Here is a 24,814-nt window from a genome sequence, read left to right as displayed (position 1 = left end):
ACAGTCAGTAACTTATGATTTTCACCCACTTAAAAGCTGCTAAGCATTATCAACCATTAATAAAACAGCCACTATTACCATATTGATTCAACAATTTTTATTAAGCACCCTCTATGTGCTAGCCAACTGTGTACTATAAATACAATGATGAAAAACCAAAGTAAGCAAAGACAGACTTCCTGCTCCAGAGAGCTTATATAATATTATACTTGGGGAAGATACATTAATCAAAGAAACACATAAACATAAAATTACAACCACATTAAGAGCTACAACACATACTTATGAATGTTTTCCTAAGTGTATATGGGTTGAGAGCAAATCCGGATAGTGGTGATTACTTTAAGAGATTTTTGTTATAAGTTGAACTGCTTGATCAATGAATATTGTTACCATGTACATAATTTAGTTTAAAACTGCACAAATATTATTGCAAAGTTAAACTCTTAATAAATAAAAAATGTACTCACAATCCCAAACTACTTCCATTTGTCAATGTTCTCACATAAGCAGCTATTAATGAAGACTTAGCCTAGGTTCTCATCTTGGGCTTGGTAAGTAAGGTTTGCTAAGGTGAGGATAACTTTCAGGAACATGTAATTTAAAAAACAATACTTTATTTAATTCTATTACAGGATATCTCTTTACTGTTTCTCCACTTTAAAAAAGAAGGTGTAATTGGGGGCCAGCGCTGGCACAGCAGGTAAGGCTGCTGCCTGCAGTGCCAGCATCCCATATAGGCACTGGTTTGAGTCCCAGGTGCTCCATTTCCAGTCCAGCTCTCTACTAATGTGCCTGGGAAAACAGCAGAGGATGGCCCAAGTGCTTGGGCCCATGAACCTATATGGGAGACCCAGAAGAAACTCTTGGCTCCTAGCTTCCGTCTGGCCCTGCCCTGGCCATTGCTGCCATTTGGGGAGTGAACAGCAGATGGACAATCTTTTTTTAAGATTTATTCATTTATTTATTTGAAAGTCAGTTACACAGAGAGAAGGAGAGGCAGAGAGAGAGAAGTCTTCCATCAGCTGGTTCACTCCCCAACTGGCAGCAATGGCTGGAGCTGCACCAATCCGAAGCCAGGAGCTTCTTCCGGGTCTTCCACACAGGTGCAGGGGCACAAGGACTTGGGCCATCTTCTACAGCTTTCCCAGGCCATAGCAGAGAGCTGGATCGGAAGTGGAGCAGCCAGGTCTTGAACCAGCACCCACATGGGATGACAGCACTGCAGGTGGCAGCTTTAACTTGCTATGCTACAGTGCTGGCCCCCTCTCTGTGTTTCTACCTCTCTGTAATTCTGCCTTTCAAATAAATTTAAAAATAAATCTTAAAAAAAAAAAAGATTTTGGTGTCCTAATTAGATGCCTATGTCCTGTATATCCATCCTCTATTCCACTTCTGATTCTTCCTCAGTCCTTGAACTTGGCAATGATAGTTTTCATCAAGCTGATACCAAAACATTAGGTAACTTTTTTTTTTTTTTTTAAGAAGAAGGGACAATGGAGGAAGTGGGAATATTTTGCTATATTACTCAGCAGTCTTAGCAGAAATATTGAGTGAGTGTTCTGTAAATAGAATAGCTGTGAACAGGAGAAAGATGGCTTATAAAATATGAGGCCTCTCTTCACAAAGCCAAGTGGCATTTTAGGGCATTACTTGCAAAACTTAGGAAAATGAGGTGCTTGCCCCAATTAAAACACAATTGCCGACATTAGTTCTCATAGTTGAGGGTAGCCAATAAAAACTGTACCCTGTAGTCAGAAATCTGGAACATGGTTATAAAATATTATGTCACATGTGAAGATCAGGGCCCATTTCTTGCATGTGTCTATCTTCTAAGTTAAAAATTTACTCAATACTGCAAACAGTAAATACCAGGTTAGAGTTCTCCTTTTCCTTTCACAGGGCTTTTCTGAACCGGCTCCAAAGCTAGATCCCACTGATCAACAGGAAAAGACTAGAAACACTTCCTGCTCAGACTATAGAATCCTAAAAGCTCTCCCTCTGCTGGCTCAATGCAGATATGAAGAATGCCATTCCTTCAACTCTTAGAAATGATTATTGTAGAAAAGGAAAAAAAAAAAAAACAGATTGGTAGATACCTTTGGTGTAAATTCTAAAGTTATCCAGACAGCACACCAGTAGTTGTTACCAAGGCTTAGACTAAAGTAACCCAGCCCGTTACTGGAACTAGTTTTGTCCTTTCTGGATTTTGCCTCCCTCCCTACCCCTCTTCAAACGATCTCCTTTTAACCTGGAGGAGATTCTGACTCTAAGAACAAGTGAGGTTAGGACTGTCAACTGGATATAATTAACCCTCCACCTATTCCCTGCCCCCCATGAGAAAACCCAATGTGTCTCTCCAAAGGGATGGAAATTACCAAGTGAACAGGCATGAAAATCAGTACACACTGGCATCTTGAGTTATAATATTCCTTGGATTCCTGTAAAATGACCTCCTGGAACAGGAAGGAGTTCTCTGGGTAAACAAGTATCTCTGAAGCTCACCTTGTTCTAGATCCTCTATGGGCACCTTTTGAGTCAGTCTACGGTTTCCAGACCAGAAAGAGCATTGAATAAAAAAAATTTCTGGTTCATTAAGTCTAAAAACTTTTAAAATTTTTAAGTTTTTAGAATTGCTTCAATTGAGAGTTTGGCTAAAACTCATTTCTTGAAGAAGTTATAATTAAGCTACAATTATGAATCTAGGGAATTTCCTCTTGGGGAAAAAATATGCTGATTTTCAAGTTTAAACCTAAAAAGCAGGCCTAGAAAGACCTGGTACATATTTGGTGCTGAGATGGGAACAATGAACTTTATCTTAAATAAGGAAACAAACCAAACATCCCTGTGACCCAGTGAAGTAACTTGTCCAAAATCAAAGCAAGGTAAATGGTTGAGGCATATTCAAGGATCTTAGCTCTCCCAAATCTGTGTGTTCTCTACAACATGAAGGAGAGACCAGGATGACTTCTAATTTGTCCTTAATCAAAGTTCTAGAAAAATTAAATAGCCTCCCAAACAAGTTAGGAATTCTGTGGCTTTGTACACAATTGGAAAAAGGGAAGAAATAATTCTTAGGGGGAAAAAAGGTTAGAAATTTTGCATTGTCTTTGAGGAGTGGGTGGGGAATAGGAATCCGAAGCCTCTGTTGAGCCACGTTACAAACTGCAGACAACAGAGATGTCAAAGGGAAACTGGGACAGAGATCAGACAATCTTGAGGACTGAGCTCCTTGTCTCCCAAGAGCTCCTCAGCAGGGCCTTGACCCAGAAGAGCCTACGGAAAGCCAACACAAAGGTATACAAACACATTCACAGTAGGAAGCTGCTTACACCAAACCACCATTCCTCACTCCAGGCAGTACTGGGGCAGACTATGCAACATTCAGGCATGAGAGGCGGCTCTTGAGAAGTTGGGGAAGAGTGAATGGAGGTGGGGATAGACAACATGACAGCAGGAATTCATTGTTCTAGTTTTCCTTGTAGTTCAAAATGTGTATAGTTTCAAAACAAAAATCCAGAAACTTGAGATTAATGCATTTATTCCAAATAATTAACACATTAAAAATAAAGTTAAACTTTTCCAAGCCAACTTATAAATTCTTTAATTTTTTTAACAAAATGTACAACCCAAAACATCACACTATTGTGGAAAGTACTTGGGAAAAGCAGAGGTAGAGGAAGGGATACACATGGGTTTGTAGAACAGAAAATGAGTCCAAAATCCCAAGACAAGTTTCAGATCTTCTACCTCTTCACAACAAATAGCTGCTAAACAATTTAATACAAAGTGTCACTGGACCACAGGACAATGAACAAAGGCCACTTCAAAAATAAAAGTGACCCCAAAAGCACATCTGCTCCTGGCACTGGGCTGTAAATAAGTCTTACCGATTTGTTGTCTTCTAAAAGTGAGCCTGCCAGATTCTCTTCCATGTTTATTGAGGTCATTTCCCAATAGGTTTGTGGGTTAGCAGGAGCATTTCAAGTAAAGGCAACAGAGTAAGGGAATGCAGGAGTTGACATGCCAATAAAGGAAGTAAACAGTAAACAAAAGAGCTACTCACTCTGCATTTCAAACAATGTTAAGGCAGGCTCATCCAAATGGAAGCCTAAGAGATGAACAATTCTTCCGTCATCAGAAGTTTTCCATTTCAGCAAGCTTTCTGGTGATTCTCCCAGAGATCCATAAGCAGCCCAGAAAATTGGGTAGGAATATAACACAGCAATTGGCAAAGTCAGCTGTCTCCCTCCTCCCCCACATACCAGAAATGGCAGCATCAAAGCCAAAATACAATCAAAGCACACTGTGTGGTGAGCCAGATAGACATCTGATTTTAATGGCAAAGTAAGAGAAGATAAATTGACCAAAAACAAAACAAAACAAAACAAAAAACAAAAAATACATTTTTACAGATATGTATAGAAGTTATGATTAATTTGTCTGGCGTTTTAAGGGGAAAGGAGGTAAATTTTTTAGCTTCCACGAACATTTACTGTAAGATGTTGACTGCATTTCTTGGTGTAGGTTCCAGGTAAGATTGCCAACTAGTCTTGGGTCATCTGGGAATTATTATACACAAGTAGCTCTGGGTATATACTCTTAGTCATGAGTATTGGATTTTGTGTAGTCCTGGATGACATCAACTGAAGCTTGTTGCTCAGGCATTTCCTGAGGGATCATATTGCCTCCAATGACCTGCTCCCTTGGAGGTGACCTTGAAGCTGGGATTTTTACCAAATTTGAAGAGTTGTTATTGTCCTCATCTACTTGAGGAACTATTACCTCTGTGATGGATGCATTCAGAATTTCTAGCTGCAGTGGTCCCATCTCCAGAGAACTACACTTAGGAAGGTCACCTGGTTCAGACAGGGGAGAACACAATTTCTCTTTTTGAACTCCTGATGTCCGCGTGACAAAGTCAACAAGGTCTGGAAGGCAAGGAGATGGCCCAAGGCCTGCAGGATTAATTGTTTCTGATTCTAATCTGAGTGACTCCTGTTTTTCTAATTGGGAAGCTTCTTCTACTTCCTCAGGCATCATTCCTCCTGCTAATAGGTCAAGGGCCTGGTGCGTTCCCTCTAGGCTTCCAAAGCCTCGATCAACGTTTTCCATAGGAAGTCCAGTTTTCAACATGTTAGAAGTAATCCTCCCACTTCTGAGATCAGATGAAGTTTGTTCACCCTCTGTCTCAAAGTTAAGCACCAGGGTTTTGGGAGACTCTACTGGAAACCCAGAAAAAGATGGAACTTGTTTAAACTCAGTGGGAGTAGAGGATTTACACCCTACAGGTGACACAGAATTTTCTTCACACACTTTCTGAGATAAGGCAGTTGGGGATCTACAAACTGGGTCTATTCGCGTATTGCAAATATCAACACATATATCCCCCATTTTCCCCAGAGCAGCAAGCTCCTCTACCTTTAAGTCTGTAGCTTTGAAGTCATCTAAGGCTTTGTTTTCTATTGTCACTGTTAATTCTGGACGGACTTCTCGTAGCTCCCCAGCTTCCACTTTCGGTTTTTCTGGATCCACCCAGCTCTCGGGCCTCGTTTTGCTCTCATCCCAAACAGCCAGCTCATAGATCATTTTACCTTGAAGGTCTTTTGATCTTTTTCTCTTGAGTTTGAGGCTTCTGTACCTGGAAGTTCTGGAAGCTGATTCTGGAGTTGAATTTTCTAGCCATTCCTCACTACCTGCTGAAAACCCTTGCTCCTGTGGACTATCTGTTAAACACACATCTAATCTGGCTGAGGACTGAAGCAGTACTTCTGGAGCTGAAATTTTCACAGTTATATCTTGTGAGTTCTGGGTTAAAGTCCTAGCTTCTGATGGAAATGAGTCTGTTTTTGCCTTTGTGGAAGAGAGAGTCTGTGCATTTAATTCCATCACTACTTTACTTGGGGTTTCACTTCCTGTCATCAATTTCTTGGACTGCTCAACCTCTTTGTCAATCATTAACAGTTTGGGCTGTTCCACTTCTCCCTTCCACATATATCTGTCCCCATGGTTCAAATGACAGTCTTCTAAGCTGTGAGGCCCAAGGTTGATATCTTTTCCCTCTTCAACTGCTACTTTTCCTTTTAGTTCAGTGTTCGTCCCCACCTCACTTTCTCCACAATCTTTAGTTTGGTCAAGGTCTTGGCTTTCCTTATCTTGGTTACCAGATTCTATGAGGTGGATTTCTACCAACTTCTGAGATTCCTTGGTATGACATTGTGTATCTGACTGTTGAGGAGCTGTTTCTATTCCAGGTGGCCTTGGCTCTCCCAGGTCAAGCTCAGGTTTCCTCTCTGGAGGTACACTCTTATTAGTGTCACTCTGGAAGGAGCTAGAAGTCCACTTTGCCAAAGTCTCTGGCTTTGGGGTAATAGTTTCACAAGGTCTGCTTTGGCACAACCTTGTCAGAGGTTGTAGAAAGCCATAGCTGCTGCCTCTGGTTTTTGGGTCCACATGCTTTATAGCTGACCACTTCCCTAGGGACATCAGAGTTTTTGCAATGGGCTTTTCAGGGTTGCTGACTACAGGAGCAATGACCAAACCTTTATGTTGACGCAACTCCTCCTGGGCTGTAGAAGTAGAAGAAGTATCTGAATTTTCAGTTCTAGAGAGGTTGCTATTTTCCCCATTGGCCAATGGACCACCACTCAGCTTAGTTTCAGGTGCTCCCTTTCCACCACTACTGTAAAATATATCATACAAATCCTTAGCATTGGCTGTGGCTAGGCATGAATTTCGCTTCTCCAATTTTTTGGCTTGTTCACTGAACACACTTGAAAGTGGTGGTGGAGGACGGACTAACACAGAGAATAGGGTCTGATCCCGGTCACTTTCACTCACCCCAGGAGCTGTCTCATCAGAAGGAATGGCAGCTGGCTGTGCTGAGGCCATGATGGCTACAGGCAACACTGGGTTCAAAATGTTAGGACCCAGGAAGCCAGGACTGAGAGTTTGAGATACAACTGGGTTTGATTTTACTGGAGCCAAGATAGTATTTGCTTGAGCAGGAGATGGAGCAGCTGGATGAGGTATAACTGGGGGTGGTGGGGGTGGAGGTGGGGGTGGGGGTGGAGGAGGAGGAGGTAGCATTTGCTCAGGTATATGGGATAGCTCATTCTTTTCAGCCACCACTGTTTTTTCCTCTGGAGATCCTTTTAGAACCACCTCTTCCCCTCCGAATGCTTTGGAGATGATGTCTGGTGGCAACAGGAGATCAGCTGAAGATTCTTTAACCACTGGCAGAGGTTTGGCAGTAGTTCCAGAGGATTTGATGGACAGAAAGGTGTTAAGAGGAGCAGGCTTGCTCACTGTGATTGAACCTGACTTGCGGAGTACTGTCGATGGGATAGGAAGGTTGGGTCGAATTTTAGTCTGCGTTGAAGTTGTCACAACAGGCATCCAAGGGCTGCTGTGTGCTACAACAGTTTTCCCAGACAGCTTGATTTTGATGGGCTTTGCTTTCCCAGTTTCAGCTCTGTTATCTTCTTTTTCCTTACTGCTTTCCCCTATCTCTTCCTTAGGGATACAAGAAGCTACCACTGAACTTTTTTCTTCCTCTTTTTCTGTCTTCTTCCAGCTGAATTTCCCAAATGAAGAGGATGTTGGTGATTCTTTCTTTACCTCTTCTTTTAACTGGAGTTTGATGCTAGTGTTCTTATTCTCAGCTTTTTCAGGAGAGCTTCCACCCTCAGAGAGTTGGTCCTCCAATTCCTCAGAAACCTTGTCATCCTCCTTTACTTCTTTCGTAACTTTTACCTTTTTTTCTTTCTTCTCCTCCTTTGGTTTCTCACTAAGTTTACGCTTAAGCTCACTCTGACGTCGTCGTTCTGTCTCTAGGACCACAGCCAAGCCAGCTTGGCGGTCCAGATTCCGCCGTTCTTCATACAATGGGTTTTCTTCCACATATTTCTGGGAAGAGAAAAGATAAAGGCTTAACAATTGGCCAGAATATAAGAGAGAAAATTTGGCCCCACCACTGTTTAGAATTCACTCAGTAGAAATCCCCAGAGTAATCTTCCTCAAGGATAAATAGTTTGACCAGCTCAGCATCTCTCAGTAGGATTAAAGAGAGTTTCCTAATGGTTACATGGAATTGGAAGTGTCAATGACTTTCCCTGGCTCTTTAGTTGTTTGTCAAAGCCTCAAGAATTACTGCAGAAACTGGGAAATCCACAACTACTACAAAGACCAACCTTATATTTCTCATTGTGTTGGAGACCTTTCACGTGTTGTTCTCCAGAAATTGGGTCCCCCAAAAATTCCTCACAGAGCTGGCAGTAAAACCCAGTGATGGGAATCAGAAACTCAGAGCCTGAAAAAAGCAGAAGAAAGTTAAAGAAATAAGTCTTTTCACGCAGGATGACAGCAACCAAAGGAAATACTACTACCCCTGTGCAGTAAAATGGTGAGGGTACAGATGACCTACCCACTCGGGAATCAGAAATAGCATTTAGATGAATACCAATGGCATAATCTTCCCAAGCTAAAACTTGAACTCTAGACCTCTATTCCTTCTGTCTCTTGGGAACACTAACCTGTTAATTCAGAAGTTCCCTTTGCCAGACCTATTCCAGTTGCTGATTTTCCTCAAAAATCTAACTAGCACTAGCATCTTAGATCCATTACCATATATATGTAGATCTTTCATGTTGGTATTAATTACTTAGGAATCTACCTTTAATAGAGATAAAGTATACAGTGGCAACATTTACTATGAAATTAAGAATTTGTAAACTTTAAAGAAACTTTCTGCTTTTCAACTTACACTTTAATATTTTTATTTTTTTATTTTACTTTATTTATTTATTTATTTTTGACAGGCAGAGTGGACAGTGAGAGAGAGAGAGACAGAGAGAAAGGTCTTCCTTTGCCGTTGGTTCACTCTCCAATGGCCGCCGTGGCCGGCGCACCCGCGCTGATCCGATGGCAGGAGCCAGGAGCCAGGTGCTTTTCCTGGTCTCCCATGGGGTGCAGGGCCCAAGCACTTGGGCCATCCTCCACTGCACTCCCTGGCCACAGCAGAGAGCTGGCCTGGAAGAGGGGCAACCGGGACAGAATCCGGCGCCCCAACCGGGACTAGAACCCGGTGTGCCGGCGCCGCAAGGTGGAGGATTAGCCTAGTGAGCCACGGCGCTGGCCAACTTACACTTTAGTAACAATGACAAGATACTGTATAGTTTTTAGTTGAAAAGGCAGTTAAATTATTTACTATCCTTTTTAACATAGATTTCAAATAAGATTTTTATAGATAAGCCAATAATAAATACACTTATTTTTCTGATTTTAAGTGGGATGTATGTATTTGATATTTGTTGGAATTTTAGCCATATGAGCAGACCATTCTCTTACAGATCTCTCCATCTCTTCAAGACCTAATCTGCCATTCTGTATACAGAAAGTATTCTTATGCTTTCTAAAAAGAATGACTATGTCTCATGTTATGCTGCTTCCTAGAACCTTATTCAGGGATACCTCTTCCCCAATTGGATTTAAGGAAACACTAGGCAGGGAGGGAACATACCTTTTGCAGGAACAGTTATCTTGTCAATGCGCTTTACAGCATCTTGCTTGGCCTCACTCTGGGTCTTGGAAGCCCAAGGTCTGTTGTAGGGATCCAGTGTCTATTTGCAAGAGGCAGAGGTGCTCACACAACAGCACTAATAACTCAATGACCCACTTTTCTCTCTTTTCTTCCCCCAAACATATGACAAGGGACCAGAATCCCCCAGCTACCCATCCCCAACCACCCCCTCTGCCAACAGCTTAAATGGAAATCACCTGTGGAAAAGGTAAACATATGTTAGACCAAGTACTAGAAATGGGTAAAATGAAACAAAAAATCAGGTACTCAAGGAATCAAAAGAGGCAGAAGCCTCACTTACACTTGTCATGGTGTTTAGTTACAGGCAGGTCCCCTAGACTGAGCCCTGGGGATGGTGTCTCCTTTGTTGGTATCTCCTGGCTCTTCAGATTGGGGCTCCTGCCCATGAGAATGTTTCATTTTCCAGTTTTGTAATGCAGATGCAGGTAGAGAAGTTTGTGGGGAATGAGGGTAAGAGTGGAAATAACAGATGGCAGGACACCTACCTGTGCGTGCTTCTTATTGTGCATATGGGTGAAGAAGTCAAACATAGTCCCACAGATGGTGTTGCAGTCTTTGCACCAGTGATTGCCAGCATCATAATACTCGTAAGTAGCAGTGGGCTGATCAGATTGCTTAGCAGCTGGTTGAGGGCTTTCAACAGACCCTGGGCTTCTAGTCTGGGACTTCTCATTGTTTACCTTTGATTCCTAGAGGGGAAAAACTGGTACTTAAAAGGAATTCAAGGCAGTTTGTATATGTCTTCTCTCAAAAGGCAAGAGGCCATAACAGTAAGAATATGGCATCATGACCACATTCTCAGTGCCTAAAGCTGTACAAACTTGGGGGGAACACCCAGAGAAACTTGTCTCAAGGCTCAAACAGAATTCATCAGACTCCACAGTGTATCATACAATGGAGAGTAAATCATAACAGCAATATAGTTACTTGCATATCCTAAAATATCTCTGGAAGAATACCCAAGATTATGGAAACACTGGCTGCCTCTGGGTAAGGGAACTAGAGAACAAGGATAGGTAGAAGTCTTTTCACTGAATACCCTTTGGAAGAACTTGCATATATTACCTACATAACTAAATATAGTTAAATTTTAAAATCATAAGGACAACCAGGGAGAGAAGAAAAAACAAGATGGAAAAGATAACTGATAGGTTAAGCAAAGCAAATGTGGAAAACAGATAGTCAATGTCATGGTTCAGTGGGTTAAGTTGCCTCTTGTGATGCCCACATCCCATATATGTATGTCAGTTCAAGTACTAGCTGCTTTGCTTCCAATTCAGCGCCCTGCTAATGCTCCTGGGAAGGTGGCCAAAGATGGCTCAAGTTCAAGGGCCCTTACCACTCATGTGGGAGACCTGGATGGAGTTCCAGGATTCTGGCTTTGGCCTAGCCCAGCTCTGGTCATTATAGCCATTTGGGAAGTGAAGCAGTGGATGGAAGATCTCTCTCCCTCTGTCACTCTGCTTTTCAGAGAAATAAAATAAATCCTTTTAAAAAATGCAGGAGACAGTGAACTCACTAATCACATGTATCCTGATAAGGAAAACTGAAGAGTATGGCTTGTGTTGTGCATAGACAAAGTGGACTGTCATCTATAGAGAACTAGAAAATCTGGGTAAAACATTACTATTGAAATGTTACCAATCGTGGGGCCAGAACTGTGGCACAGCAAGTTAATGCCCTGGCCTGAAGCACTGGTGTCCCATATGGGTGCTGGTTCAGACCCGGCTGCTCTACTTCCAATCCAGATCTCTATGGCCTGGGAAAGCAGTAGAATATGGCCAAAGTCCTTGGGCCCCTGCACCCACGTGGGAGACCTGGAAAAAGCTACTAGCTCCTGGCTTCAGATCAGCGTAGCTCTGGCCATTGCGGCCAATTGTGGAGTGAACCATCAGATGGAAGACCATTCTCTCTTTCTGCCTCTCCTCTCTCTCTGTGCAACTCTGACTTTCAAATAAATAAATAAATCATAAAAAATAAAATAAATAAATTAGAAACTTCTTTAAAAATAAAAAAAAGTCACCAATGGAATTTATAACTGAATTTGTCCTCTTTTAAAACATAAACTTCCCAACATGACAATAATTTTAATACTTTAATAGGAGTTAATTTATCACCAAGCTAGAAACAAGGTACTCGTGAAGAATTTGGCCTAATGTTGCGGAATAAGGCACAGAAAAAAGATAATTTTGCAGCACAAAGAGAATAAGTATGGGGTCAGCACAATGGCATAGTGGGTAAAGCTGCTGCCTGTAGTGCTGGCATCCCATATGGGCGACAGTTCAAGTCCTGGCTGCTCCACTTCAGATCCAGCTCTCTGTTATGGCGTGGGGAAGCAGAAGATGGTCCAAGTGCTTGGGCCCCTGCACCGTGTGGAGGAAGCTCCTGGCTCCTGGCTTTGGATTGGCACAGTTCTGACCACTGGAGCCAATTGGGGAGTGAACCAGCAGATGGAAGACCTCTTTGTCTCTCTCTCTCTCTTGACTTTCAAATAAATAAATAAATCTTTTTTTTAATATTTATTTATTTATTTGAAGGAGTTACAGAGAGGCAGAGGCAGAGAAAGAGAGAAAGAGGTCTTCCATCTGCTAGTTCACTCCCCAAGTGGTCACAATGGCTGGAGCTGTGAAGATCCAAAGCCAGGAGCCAGGAGCTTCTTCAGGGTCTCCCACAAGGGTGCAGGGGCCCAAGGACTTGGGCCATCTTCCACTGCTTTCCCAGGCCATAGCAGAGAGTTGGATCAGAAGTAGAGCAGCCAGCCGGCACCGCGGCTCACTAGGCTAATCCTCCGCCTAGCGGCGCCGGCACACCGGGTTCTAGTCCCGGGCGGGGCGCCGGATTCTGTCCCGGTTGCCCCTCTTCCAGGCCAGCTCTCTGCTGTGGCCCGGGAGTGCAGTGGAGGATGGCCCAGGTGCTTGGGCCCTGCACCCCATGGGAGACCAGGAAAAGCACCTGGCTCCTGGCTCCTGCCATCGGATCAGCGCGGAGCGCCCGCTGGCCACGGCTGCCATTGGAGGGTGAACCAACGGCAAAGGAAGACCTTTCTCTCTGTCTCTCTCTCTCACTGTCCACTCTGCCTGTCAAAAAAAAAAAAAAAAAAAAAAGAGAGAGAGAGAGAGAGAGTAAGTATGAATGGGGTTGTACAGTAGGTGAGCAAATTAGGCATCTGGAATATTAGATGATGATGATAAGAAAACAGGACAAAAGGAAGCAATTAGGAATTCAAAGATGCTCATTCCCTATCTGAGACCTATGGAAGAGTTACTAAAGAACTCACACTCAGAGCCGGCATTGTGGCATAGCAGATTAAGCTGCTGCCTGCAATGCTGGCATCCCATATGGGCAGCGGTTCAAGTCCCAGCTGCTCTATTTCTGATTCAGCTCCCTGCTAATGTGTCTGGGAAAGCAACAGAGGATGGCCCAAGTGCTTGGGCCCCTACCACCTATGTGGGAGACTTGGAAGAAGCTCCTGGCTCTTGCCTGGCCCATCCCTGGCCATTGCAGACATTTGGGGAGTGAACCAAACGATGGAAGGTATCTTGATCCCTAACTCTAACTCTTTCAAATAAATAAAATAAACTTAAAAAAATAAATTAATACAATCTCACACTCAACAGGCAGGAGATGGGAGAGTTCATATAATGCTAGTTGGAGTATTTACTGATACCACCCTCTGGAAGATAATCCAGGAATACATATTACAAATCTCAAAATTCTGTATACCCTTTGATCCTATGGAAATTATTTTGTCAAACAACAGGTGATTTGAATGGTTAAAAACATACTCATATAACAAAATATAAGGTCATTAAAAATTATATGGGGGGGTGGTGGTGCTGTGGCATAGTAGGCAATGCCTCCACCTGCAGTGCTGGCATTCCATATGGGCGCTGGTTCAAGTCCCAGCTGCTCCATTTCTGATCTAGCTCTCTGCTATGGCCTGGGAAAGCAGCAGAAGATGGCCCAAGTCCTTGGGTCTGGCACCCACATAGGAAACCCAGAGGAAGCTCCTGGTTTTGGATTGGTGCAGCTACAGCCATTGCAGCCATCTGGGGAGTGAATTAGTGGATGGAAGACCCTTCTCTCTCTCTGCCTCTCTGTAACTCTGCCTTTCAATAAATAAATAAATCTTTAAAAAAAAAAAAAAGAGAAAAAAACCCTCTAGTCAAAAGCTGAGCCAGCGCTCATTTAAAAAAAAAAATCATATGAGAAAGGGCCACTGCAGTGTTGTAGTGGGTTAAGCATCTGTCTGCAGTGCTGGCATCCCATATGGGCACCAGTTTGAGTCCCAGCTGTTCCACTTTTTTTATTTTTATTTTTGACAGGCAGAGTTAGAGAGAGAGAGACAGAGAGAAAGGTCTTCTTTCTGTTGGTTCACCCCCCAAATGGTTGCTACGGCCAGCGCGCTGCGCCAATCCAAAGCCAGGAGCCAGGTGCTTCCTCCTGGTCTCCCATGCGGCTGCAGGGCCCAAACACTTGGGCCATCCTCCACTGCCTTCCTGGGCCACAGCAGAGGTCAGCCCAGCTCCAACCAATGCAGCCATTATTTGGGGGAGTGAATCAGCAGATAGAAGATATCTCTCTCTCTGGTAAATAATAAATAAGTCTTTTTAAAAAATGGTATCAGGAGCCTGCACTGTGATGTAGTGGGTAAAGCTGCTGCCTGTGGCACCAGCATTCCCTATCGGCACCAATTCAAGTCCCTACTCTATACCCCTTATCCTATTCTTTTAGGCATTTGTCGTTACTTAACACACTCTTGTTTGTTAACTGTGTATCTTATTTTAAAGTACTTTAAAAAAAGATTTATTTATTTGAAAGGAGAGTTACAGAGAGGCAGAGGCAGGAGAGAGAGAGAGAGAGAGAGAGAGATACACACACACACACACACACACATATATACATATACATATATATATATGTCTTTTATCCACTGGTCCACTCCTCAGATGGCCCCAGCAGCTGGAGCTGTGCCGATATGAAGTCAGAAGCTTCTTTCAGGTCTCCCACATGGGTGCCAGGACCCAGGGACTTGGGCCATCTTCTACTGCTTTCCCACGCCATAGCAGAGAGCTGGATCAGAAGCAGAGCAGCTGGAACTCAAACCAGCACCCACGTGGGATGCCAGCACCGCAGGTGGCGGCTTCCCCTGCTATGCCACAGCACTGGCCCCATCTGTCCATCTTATTTTATGAAACTATGGACCTAGTCTACATTATTCCCTGCTATACTTCTTATATTTAGGTATTAAAAAACTGTAATTTTGGAGTGGGATTTAGCCTAGAGATTAAAATTAGGATACCAATGTCCCATATTGGAGCATCTGAACTTGACACCTGGCTCTGGCTCTTGATTCCAGCTTTCTGCTAGTGCAGACTTTGGCAGTAATGGCTTAAGTAATTGAGTTCCTGTCATAGTCATGTAAGACTTGGATTGATTTCCTGGCTCCTAGCTTTCACGGAGTAAACCAGAAGATGGAATCTCTCTCTCTTATATCTGTGACTCTGCCTCTCATATAAACACATTTTCAGAAAATACAGGGGCTGGTGCTGTGGCATAGTGGGTAAAGCTGCTGCCTGCAGTGCCAGCATCCCATATGGGCGCTGGTTGGAGTCCTGGCTGATCCACTTCCAATCCAGCTCTCTGCTGTGGCATGGGAAAGCAGTAGAAGATGGCACAAGTCCCTGGGCCCCTGAATCCATGTGGGGGACCTGGCTCTTGGCTTTGGATTGGTGCAGCTCTGACAATTGCAGCCATCTGGGAAGTGAACCAACAGATGGAAGACCTCTCTGTCTCTCTGCTTCTGCTTTTCCATAACTGTGCCTTTCAAATAAATAAATTTTTAAAAAACAAAAAAAAAAAAAAAAAAAAGAGGAAAGAAAACATGGTGGGAATTTAGTTTAGTGGCTAGGACACAGGTTAAAATGCTCATGCCTGGGGCCGGCGCAGCGGCTCACTTGGTTAATCCTCTACCTGCGGCATCAGCATCCCAAATGGGTGCCGAGTTCTAGTCTTCGTTTCTCCTCTTCCAGTCCAGCTCTCTGCTGGGGCCCAGGAGTGCAGTGGAGGATGGCCCAAGTGCTTGGGCCCCTGTACCCACATGGGAGACCAGGAAAAAGCACCTGGCTCTTGGCTTCGGATTGGCACAGTGCCGGCCATGGTGGCCATTTGGGGGGTGAACCAACGGAAGGAAAACCTTTCTCTCTGTCTCTCTCTAATTCTACCTGTCAAAATAATTAAAAAAAAAAAAAAAAGATATTCATGCCCACATGAAGGTGTGTGGGTTTGACACCATAAGCTAGCTCCTGAGTCAGGTTTCCTGACACTATAGACTCTGGGAGGCAGTAGTGACAGCTTAAGTAATTGGGCTCCTGCCACCCATGTGGCAGACCTGGATTGAGTTCTTAGCTCCTAGCTTTGGCCTGATTGTCCTGGCTGTTGCAGATAATCTGCAGAATAAATCAGTAGATGGGAGCTCTCTATGTTTGTCTGACTCTCAAATAAATAATAATTAAAAAACAAATTAAAAAAAAAAAAACTACCATCCCACTTGGTTGAGAAAGAGAACCCCACTCCCAGATAGGAGAGAAATCAGAACCTTATTGGTAGATAATGCAGAATTACCTTCTCTCTCACTCCCCAACATTAACTAAGCATCTTCCCTATATTACAAATACTAGATGCCATTGAGAAACACAAAGATAAACAAGTGATATTCTTGTGTCCTGAAGTATCTCTCATTTAGTGAAAGAGACAAATCAGAAAAGTATTTAAATAATACAGAATAAAAGAAACAAATATATGATGGGAGTGCTAAAGAAAGGCTAAATCTGAGTAAAATTCTGACAACTCTTTATAGAGGAGGTGGTATTAAAGTTGAGCCTTATGGATGAGTGGAGCTGGGAGAAAGAATATTCTATAGGAATAATTATTCTAGAAAGACAGATTCCAGATAATCTAAGAGGATTAATAATGTAAAACTAGAAAGGTATAATAGCATATTATATATCTGAAAAACTGAGCATCTTGAGGTAGTAGGAGGGTAAGCTATTGTATAAATTTTTTAAAAAAAGATTTATTTATTTGAAAGGCAGGGTGTCAGAGAGGAGGATAAAGGGAGAGAATAAAGGAGAGGGTGAAGGAGGAGAGAGGAAAGAGACAGCAATAGAGTGAGAGAGACTGAGAGAGAGAGAGAAAGGGAGAGAGAAAGGGAGAGAGATCGAGATCTTCCATTTGGTTCACTCCCCAAATGGACACAACAATGGGCCAAGCCAAAGTCAGGGGCCAGGAACTCCATTCCTGGTCTTCTATGTGGGTGGCAGGACCCTGTATAATATTTCTTAAGTGTTACTAATTACCATGTGCTAGGTACTGAGCTATGTATTGGATGCTATACTGGAAAATGAGACAGTACAGCCCCTAATCCTTGAACTTTAAAATCTAATTGGGGGAACACATGTAATGATATAATTGCCAACTGTTAAAACTGCTAAAGAAAATGACAAGGTACTGTGAGAGTGTATACCAGGCAAATTTAAGTCTAAGAAACCAGGGAAGAGAAACAGGATAAGGAAAGTTAGGCTTTCATGGTAAAGAAAAGGGAAAAAAACATGCAAAGGCATTAGGATGATATATTTGAGGGAAAAAAATTAGAGTAAGCAAGGGGGAAATGGACATGAAAGAAGGCTGAAGAGGTAGGGAAGGAAGAAGTACAATGATCACTGGCTGTTATGTGCAGAAAGAATTAAGAATGTAGCAGGGGACAGGCATTTTTGCCTAGTGGTTAAGACTTAACTCTGGGGGCCGGTGCTGTGGCGTAGCAGGTAAAGCTGCCACCTGCACTGCTGGCATCCCATATGGGCACCAATTTGAGTGTCAGCTGCCCAACTTCCGATCTAGTACTCTGCTGTGGCCTGGGAAAGCAGTAGAACATGGCCCAAGTCCTTAGGCCCCTGCACCCGTGTGGGAGACCTAGAGGAAGCTCCTGGCTCCTAGCTTTGCATCGGCCCAGCTCTGCCTGTTGCAGCCATTTGAGGAGTGAACCAGCAGATGAAAGACCTCCCCCACCACCCTCTCTCTCTGCCTCTGCCTCTCCGTAGCTCTGTATCTCAAATCAATCAATACATCTTTAAAAAAAAAAAATTAACTCTGATTAGGAAGCCTGCGCCCCATATTGGAATACCTGGATTCAATTTCTGGCTCCACTTCTGATTTAAGCTTTCTCCTGCTGTGAACACCAGGAGGCAGCAGTTGATGGCTCAGGCAGCTGGGTCTACTACTGGGAGGCTTGGACTGAGTTCCCAGTTTGGAGCTTTGGCCTAGTCCAGCTCTAGCCATTGTGGGCAATTGGGGATTGAACAGGAAGATGGGAGCTCTTTTTCTCTCTCCCTCTCCAGTAAATTAAAAAAAATATATATATGTGTGTGTGTGTGTGTGTGTGTGTGTGTGTGTGTGTGTATGTAAAGAATGTAGCGGAACTAACAAGGATCGAAAGTATTGAAATGACTTGGCCTTTTAAAGGCAACTGAGGAGCTAGCATGACACAGTGGGTTAGGCTTCCACTTAGATGACAACATCCCTTATGAACACTGGCTTGAGTCCCAGCTGCTCTACTTCCAATCTAGCTCCCTGCCAGTGAGCCTGAGAAAGCAGTGGAAGATGACACAGGTGCTTGGGGCCCTGCTACCCACTTAGGAGACACAGACAGAATTCCAGGCTCCTGGCTTTGAACTACTCCAGCCCTGGCTGTTGCAGCCATTTGGAGAGCGAACCAATGGATGGAAGATCAATCTTCCTCTCTCCCCCTTTGTCACTCTACCTTTCAAATAAATAAAATAAATCTCAAAAAAAAAAAAAAAAAGGCAAAAGAGATGGTAAGGTGGATGAAATTGAGATTTACTTTGGAGGAAATGATGATAGAATCCATAACTGATTAGGCATGTAGCAGTTAGGGAAAGGGAAACACCTAGGTTGTTAGTATGGAAACTGTTGGGGGCTGGTGCTGTAGCACAGTGGGTTAAAGCCCTGGCCTGCAGTGCCGGCATCCCATATGGGCGCTGGTTCAAGTCCCAGCTGCTCTACTTCCAATCTAGCTCCCTGTTAACATGTCTATGAAAGCAGAAGAGAACAGCCCAATTCCTTGGGCCCCTACATGTGGGAGACCTGGAAGAAGCTCCTATCTCCTGGCTCTGGATTGGCCCAGCTCTGGCCGTTGAGACTACCCAGGAGTGAATCAGTGGATGAAAGACCTCTCTCTCTGTCTCGACCTTTCTCTGTAACTCTGCCTTTCAAATAAATAAAATAAATCTTTAAAAAAAGAAAACTGTTGGTCAGTGGTGACATTCACTGATAATGAGTAACACTAGAGAAAGAAAAAGTTGGAGAAAGATTGAAAACAATCACTTTGAAATATGCCGAACTTGAGGTGCCCACAAGATAGTGAAATGGAAAAGCTGTTAGATACTCAGAAGAATCACTTGAGTCAGAATTTAAAATGAAGTTGTCACATAGTATTTCAGCCCAGAACTGGATGAAAATAGCCTTCACAGAAAGAACAGAATTCTGGAGAACTGGGCTAGGACTGAACACTGAGAAACTCAAATATTTAAAGATCATATATGAGAGGATTGACACAGAAGACTCAGCAGCAGCAGCAACCAGTACACTAGTACAGCAGCCAGGGTACTAGAAGGAAAAGAAGTGCATAGAAACCAAGAGAAGAAAGCATTTGTAACCTAAACATGAACATAGTTGCTGAATATGAGCTCCCAAAATGGTATGGGAAAGTTGTGAAAAGAAAATAGGCCAAACTAGAGTGGATCAAGGAGCAAATGTTAGAACATGAACATGGAAAGCCCTGACCATTGAGGATTTTAGATTCCACTTTGTGGGCAACAATAAAGTACTAAAATTCTGAAAGAGAGTACCATGATCTGATCTATGGAAAAAAAAAAAAAAAAAAAACTAACAAGAGTAGGTAGTTAAGAAAATGGTTAGAAAGCTTCTGTAGCAGGCCGGCGCCGCGGCTCACTAGGCTAATCCTCCGCCTAGCGGCGCCGGCACACCGGGTTCTAGTCCCGGTCAGGGCGCCGGATTCTGTCCCAGTTGCCCCTCTTCCAGGCCAGCTCTCTGCTGTGGCCAGGGAGTGCAGTGGAGGATGGCCCAGGTGCTTGGGCCCTGCACCCCATGGGAGACCAGGAAAAGCACCTGGCTCCTGGCTCCTGCCATCGGATCAGCGCGGTGCGCCGACCGCGGCAGCCATTGGAGGGTGAACCAACAGCAAAAAGGAAGACCTTTCTCTCTGTCTCTCTCTCTCACTGTCCACTCTGCCTGTCAAAAAAAAAAAAAAAAAAAAAAAGAAAGAAAGCTTCTGTAGGTGGAGGAAGAGGGCAGAAATTAAAAATGGAAAAGTTGAGCTGTTACCTTGTTGTTGGAGTAAGAGTTTGAGGATGACACCTTTTCTGGGCTCTTAGATTTTTCTGCTTTCCCAGGCTTCTCTGAAGTCTCTTTACTGTCATTTGAAGACTTCTGAGATTTTTCCAAGATGTTAATTCCTAAGATCTGAGCCACTTTGTCCAGCTCAGATTGCTTCTTTTCTGCCTCTTCTGCCTCTTGCCGCAGCTCTGCAATGTCCTTCATGATGTTATCCTGAAGCCGACTCACCTCCACCAGAAGTGGGTCTTTGTGGCCATCTTTTTCCCTTCGTTTCTTACGAAGCATTTCCCCTGGATAGCCAAATTTCAACAACAAAAAGAAACACAGACAAAATAAGTCAGGACAAGTCACTTTTCACTTGAAAGTGTAATCTGTCAGAGAGTTGTGGTTACCGTATCTATTCCCACTTTCCTTCCACATGGGCTGATTCAGCTGAAGATTCCATTAAGGCAAGTGTTGGATGATGACATTATCTTTTGTGGAAGGTAACTGGCTAAGGACCTATAGACAGAAAGGTCTATAAGTTTGTGTGCATGTGTCCTCTAAAAATGTTTGTAAGTACTATAACTATGAATCCAACAAATATCTTCTCTCCAGAGAGACAAAGAAGGATTCAGAGGGTAAAAAAAGAAAAACATTCAGGGGCGGCACTGTGGTTTAGCAGGTAAAGCTGCCACCTCCAACACTGGCAAACCATGTAGACACAGTTTGAGTCCCAGCAGCTCCATTTCCGATCTAGCTCCCTGTTAATAGCCTGGGAAAAGCAGCAGAAGATGGCCCAAGTGCCTGGGTCCCTGCACCCACGTGGGAGACCTGGAAAAAGCTCCTGGATCCTAGCTTCAGCCTGGCCCAGCCCCGGCTATTGCAGCTATCTGAAGAGTGAACCAGCGGATGGAAGATATTCTCTCTCATTCTCTCTCTCTCTCTCTCTCCCTCGCCTCCTCTCCTCCCCCCTCCCTCCCTCTGTTAACTCTGCCAAATAAGTAAATAAATCTTAAAAAAAATATTCAGTCACCTATTTGACTTTACCTGATTTAAGCATACCCTATCAACTTTCCACTGAGTTTTAGGTTTTGCCTCATGTTGGCCTAATGTTATCTCCTGTTCCAAACTGCAGGTCCCCATGGATTCATTCTCACAGGATAAGTAAGTTTCTCATCCCTAAATAGTCCAGATCTAGAATGAAGCAATTATATCTTCTCCTTCTTTGTTTTTTTTTTTTTTTTAAATTTATTTATTTGAAAGGCAGAGTTACAGAAATGCAGAGGCAGAGAGAGAGATTTTCCATTCACTGGTTCACTTTACAAATGTCCGCAACAGCCAGAGATGGGCCGATCTGAAGCCAGGAGCCATAAGTTTCTTCCAGGTCTCCCACAGGAGGGCAGGGGCCCAAGGACTTGGGCCATCTCCCTGCTTTCCCAGGCACATTAGCAGGGAGCTGGATTGGAAGTGGAGCAGCCGGAACTCAAACTGGTGCCCATATGGGATGCCGGCACTGAAGGCAGCAGCTTTACCTCCTATGCCACAGCGCTGGCTCCTCTTTGTTCTTTTATACTACCATTAGCTACTGTACATAGTTTTGTTATGTTCTTTCCTCATGTGTATGTGAATTCCCAGAAGTATAAAGAGATGGAATAAAAAGGCATCATGAAACATCTTTTTGGATTCAAAAGAAAGGATGAGAACATATCAAAAGGAAACAGCAGTCAACTCAAAGGGGCTCCCACTGGCCAAATATGGGATAATTGGAGCATGAAAATCAGTAATAATAAGAGATTAGAATTTACTGAATAAAGAATCCATTAATTCACACTGATACAAACGAATAAATGGGAGTAAGACTATGAAGTACCTCTCTGTGATAGAAAGCCAATTATAAAAGTAGAGGGAATGATGAAATTAAAAATCACTATTTGATGACCATATATCAGTTATTACTGATTCAGGCAAGAGTCATCAGTGGATGCTAAAATTACAATATGGAAGTTTGAAGAGTAACTAAATATTTACGTGGTCTCAAGGTAGCAGACACTTACTAATTAAAAAGTATAAAATAGAGAAAGCATCGTGGCATAGTGGGCTAAACCTCCGCCTGTGGCACCCGAATCCCATATGGGTGCTGGTTCAAGTCCTAGCTGCTCCTTTTCCAATCCAGCTCTCTGCTAAGGCCTGGGAAAGCAGTAGAAGATGGCCCAAGTGCTTGGGCCCCTGTGCCAGCATGAGAGACCTGGAGGAGGCTCCTGGCTCTTGGCTCCAGATCAGCTCAGCTTTGGCTGCTACAGCCATCTGGTGAGTGAACTAGAGGATGAAAGACCTTTCTCTTTCTCTCCCTCTCTCTGTCTGTAACTCTACCTCTCAAATAAATAAATAAAATCTTTTAACAACAACAACAACAAAAGGATAAAATAGTAACTTTACGGTAGAGAAATCTAGATGATACCACCTTAATCCAATCATGATCACCGTTAACATCACAGTAATGAGCCAAATCAACACCTTGGAAGAACTCAGCATCACTTTTGTGATGTTCTGCCAAAAGTTATATTAATTTTAATCTAATGAAAGTATCAGACAAACCACAATTAAGACATTCTACAAAATGTGTGGCCTCTTCTAAAATGTTCATTTTATAAAATACAAAGACTCATAAACTATTACAGATTAAAGAAGATAAAAGAGCATGACAACTGAATATGAATAATCATTTTTTTTGCTATAAAGGACATAGCTCTGCAAACTGGTAAAATATGAATAATATGACAGACTACATAATAGTATTATATTGTACATTTTATGCTATGGTTATGTACAAGAAATCTTTATTGTTGGGAAATACAGACTTAAGCATTTAGGAATAAAGGAACTTCGTATCTACAACTACCTGTCAAAGAATTCAGGAAAAATTATATACACACACAAGGAGAAATGTAAGAATCAAGCAAATGTAGCAAAATGTTTATAGAAGAGCACCTTAGAATTCTTTGCACTATTATTTTAACTTTTCTATAAGTTTAATACTGTCAAAAAAATTGTAAAGTAACTGAACACCTATCTGAGAGAACCTAAAACTTTTCATCTGGGTCTCCTACTCAGGTTACTACAAAAAGGCAGTCATGCAAAGGAGTTGTCTGATACCTTGTTGTTTATGAAGCCGCTCCAACTCAGTCCTGAGATAATACATTTTCTTCTGGCGGGCTTCCCGGTCACTCTTTAGTTTTTCCCTCTCTTCAATAACCTACAAAGTATAAAATGGGAAAGAGTCCTGCAGCCTCTGACATCCTCCCTTTTCTACTGCTCTTTTCAAGAAGCCCTCATGCTAGACATTATCTAAACCTAAGGATCAAATGCAGGGGGCTGGCGCTGTGGCATACTGGGTAAAGTCGCCACCTGCAGTGCCGGCATCCCATATGGGCACCAGTTTCAGTCCCGGTTGCTCCACTTCCAATCCAGCTCTCTGCTGTGGCCTGGGAAAGCAGTAGAAGGTGGCCCAAGTCCTTGGGCCCCTGCACCCATGTGGGAGACCTGGAGGAAGCTCCTGGCTCCTAGCTTCAGATCGGTGCAGCTCCGGCCATTGTGGCCAATTGGGGAGTGAACCAGCAGATGGAAGACCTGTCTTCTCTGCCTCTCCTCTCTCTGTGTAACTCTGACTTTCAAATAAATAAGTAAATCTTTAAAAAAAAAAAATCAAATGCCTGTAGAGTAAGGAGCTTCCTGATAGTCAAATTAGTATTTCATTCTAACCTAAGTCCCAGAATAGAATTATCCAGTGTAGTTCTACACTGTCCATAAAGTATTGCTTTTATGGAAGAACATCCTAAAGCCACTAACAGGAACTATTTAATAAAGGTCTGAGCCCAGAGGGAACCCTGGAGAAGGAAACTAGTAGGTGTTAGGGGTGAGGGACACTATTAGTTGCATTGCATTCAACTCTCACAATATTTTCTCTATTCTACCACACAAAACTGAAGATACGCAAGATTAGGTAACAAGTTACACAATAAAAGTGGATTTGAAATCCAGGTATATCTTCTCTAAAGCTCAAGGCCTACGGTATCACTACACCTAATGGAAAAAAGCAAATATGCCTTATCTATACTAAATCAGTGAGAAAAAGCTATGTATTTTCAGCCCTGACTCAAGTCCCAGGATCTTAAAGAGAAAGTGCTCAGTTCTCAAAAACTTTATTAAACCTATTCCCCCTTTTCCCAAAAGGCTTCAATAAAACTTAAGACTGAAGTTCAGAGTATCTGACTACAACAGAAAATTTTTGTCTTTTTTTTTTTTTTTTTTTTTTTGACAGGCAGAGTGGAGAGAGAGAGAGAGAGATCTTCCTTTTGCCATTGGTTCACCCTCCAATGGCCGCCATGGCTGGCGCGCTGTGGCCTGCACACTGCGCTGATCCGAAGGCAGGAGCCAGATGCTTCTCCTGGTCTCTCATGGGGTGCAGGGCCCAAGCACCTGGGCCATCCTCCACTGCCTTCTCTGGCCACAGCAGAGAGCTGGCCTGGAAGAGGGGCAACCAGGAAAGAATCTGGCGCCCTGACCGGGACTAGAACCCGGTGTGCCGGCACCGTTAGGTAGAGGATTAGCCTATTGAGCCGCAGCGCCGGCCAATTTTTGTCTTTTCAAGGATTAAACTTTGTACTGGGAAAAAAACCAAAATGGCCCTCCAATTTTTCCTTTTTGTTTTCTCAGGTATTATTTTAAGAGGAAACCAAATTTATACACCTTATATTTTTATGTTCCTAAACCGAGTTATTAGCTATTAACAGTACATAT

The 24,814-nt window shown here is 43.1% G+C and overlaps 1 protein-coding gene across 12 annotated transcripts in view; it reads right to left on the bottom strand.

Annotated features, from left to right (window-relative positions):
* Positions 1-24,814, bottom strand: part of ZNF318 (zinc finger protein 318) — a 105,047-nt gene that overhangs the window by 24,804 nt on the left and 55,429 nt on the right. For 3 of the 12 annotated variants that reach the window (XM_089333914.1, XM_017345140.4, XM_008262941.5), the window contains exons 5-10: positions 23,171-23,270; positions 20,024-20,325; positions 10,087-10,290; positions 9,521-9,620; positions 8,193-8,311; positions 3,525-7,908 (exon numbers count right to left, since the gene is read on the bottom strand). In XM_089333914.1, the coding sequence (XP_089190040.1) occupies positions 4,603-7,908; positions 8,193-8,311; positions 9,521-9,620; positions 10,087-10,290; positions 20,024-20,325; positions 23,171-23,270 (4,131 nt within the window). In that variant the 3' untranslated portion in view covers positions 3,525-4,602. Of the gene's footprint in view, positions 1-3,524; positions 7,909-8,192; positions 8,312-9,520; positions 10,291-20,023; positions 20,326-20,427; positions 20,537-23,170; positions 23,271-24,814 lie in introns of those variants that run through there. The other 9 variants (XM_089333918.1, XM_051854711.3, XM_089333916.1 and 6 more) reach the window with 8 other exon arrangements.

The sequence above is a fragment of the Oryctolagus cuniculus genome, chromosome 5, assembly GCF_051225735.1.
Source record: "Oryctolagus cuniculus isolate XC-2025 breed Fujian yellow rabbit chromosome 5, ASM5122573v1, whole genome shotgun sequence".
NCBI classification, from domain to species: Eukaryota; Metazoa; Chordata; class Mammalia; order Lagomorpha; family Leporidae; genus Oryctolagus; species Oryctolagus cuniculus.
The sequence above is the reverse complement of the archived record's forward strand: the minus strand, read 5'-3'. Positions and strand labels throughout refer to the sequence as shown.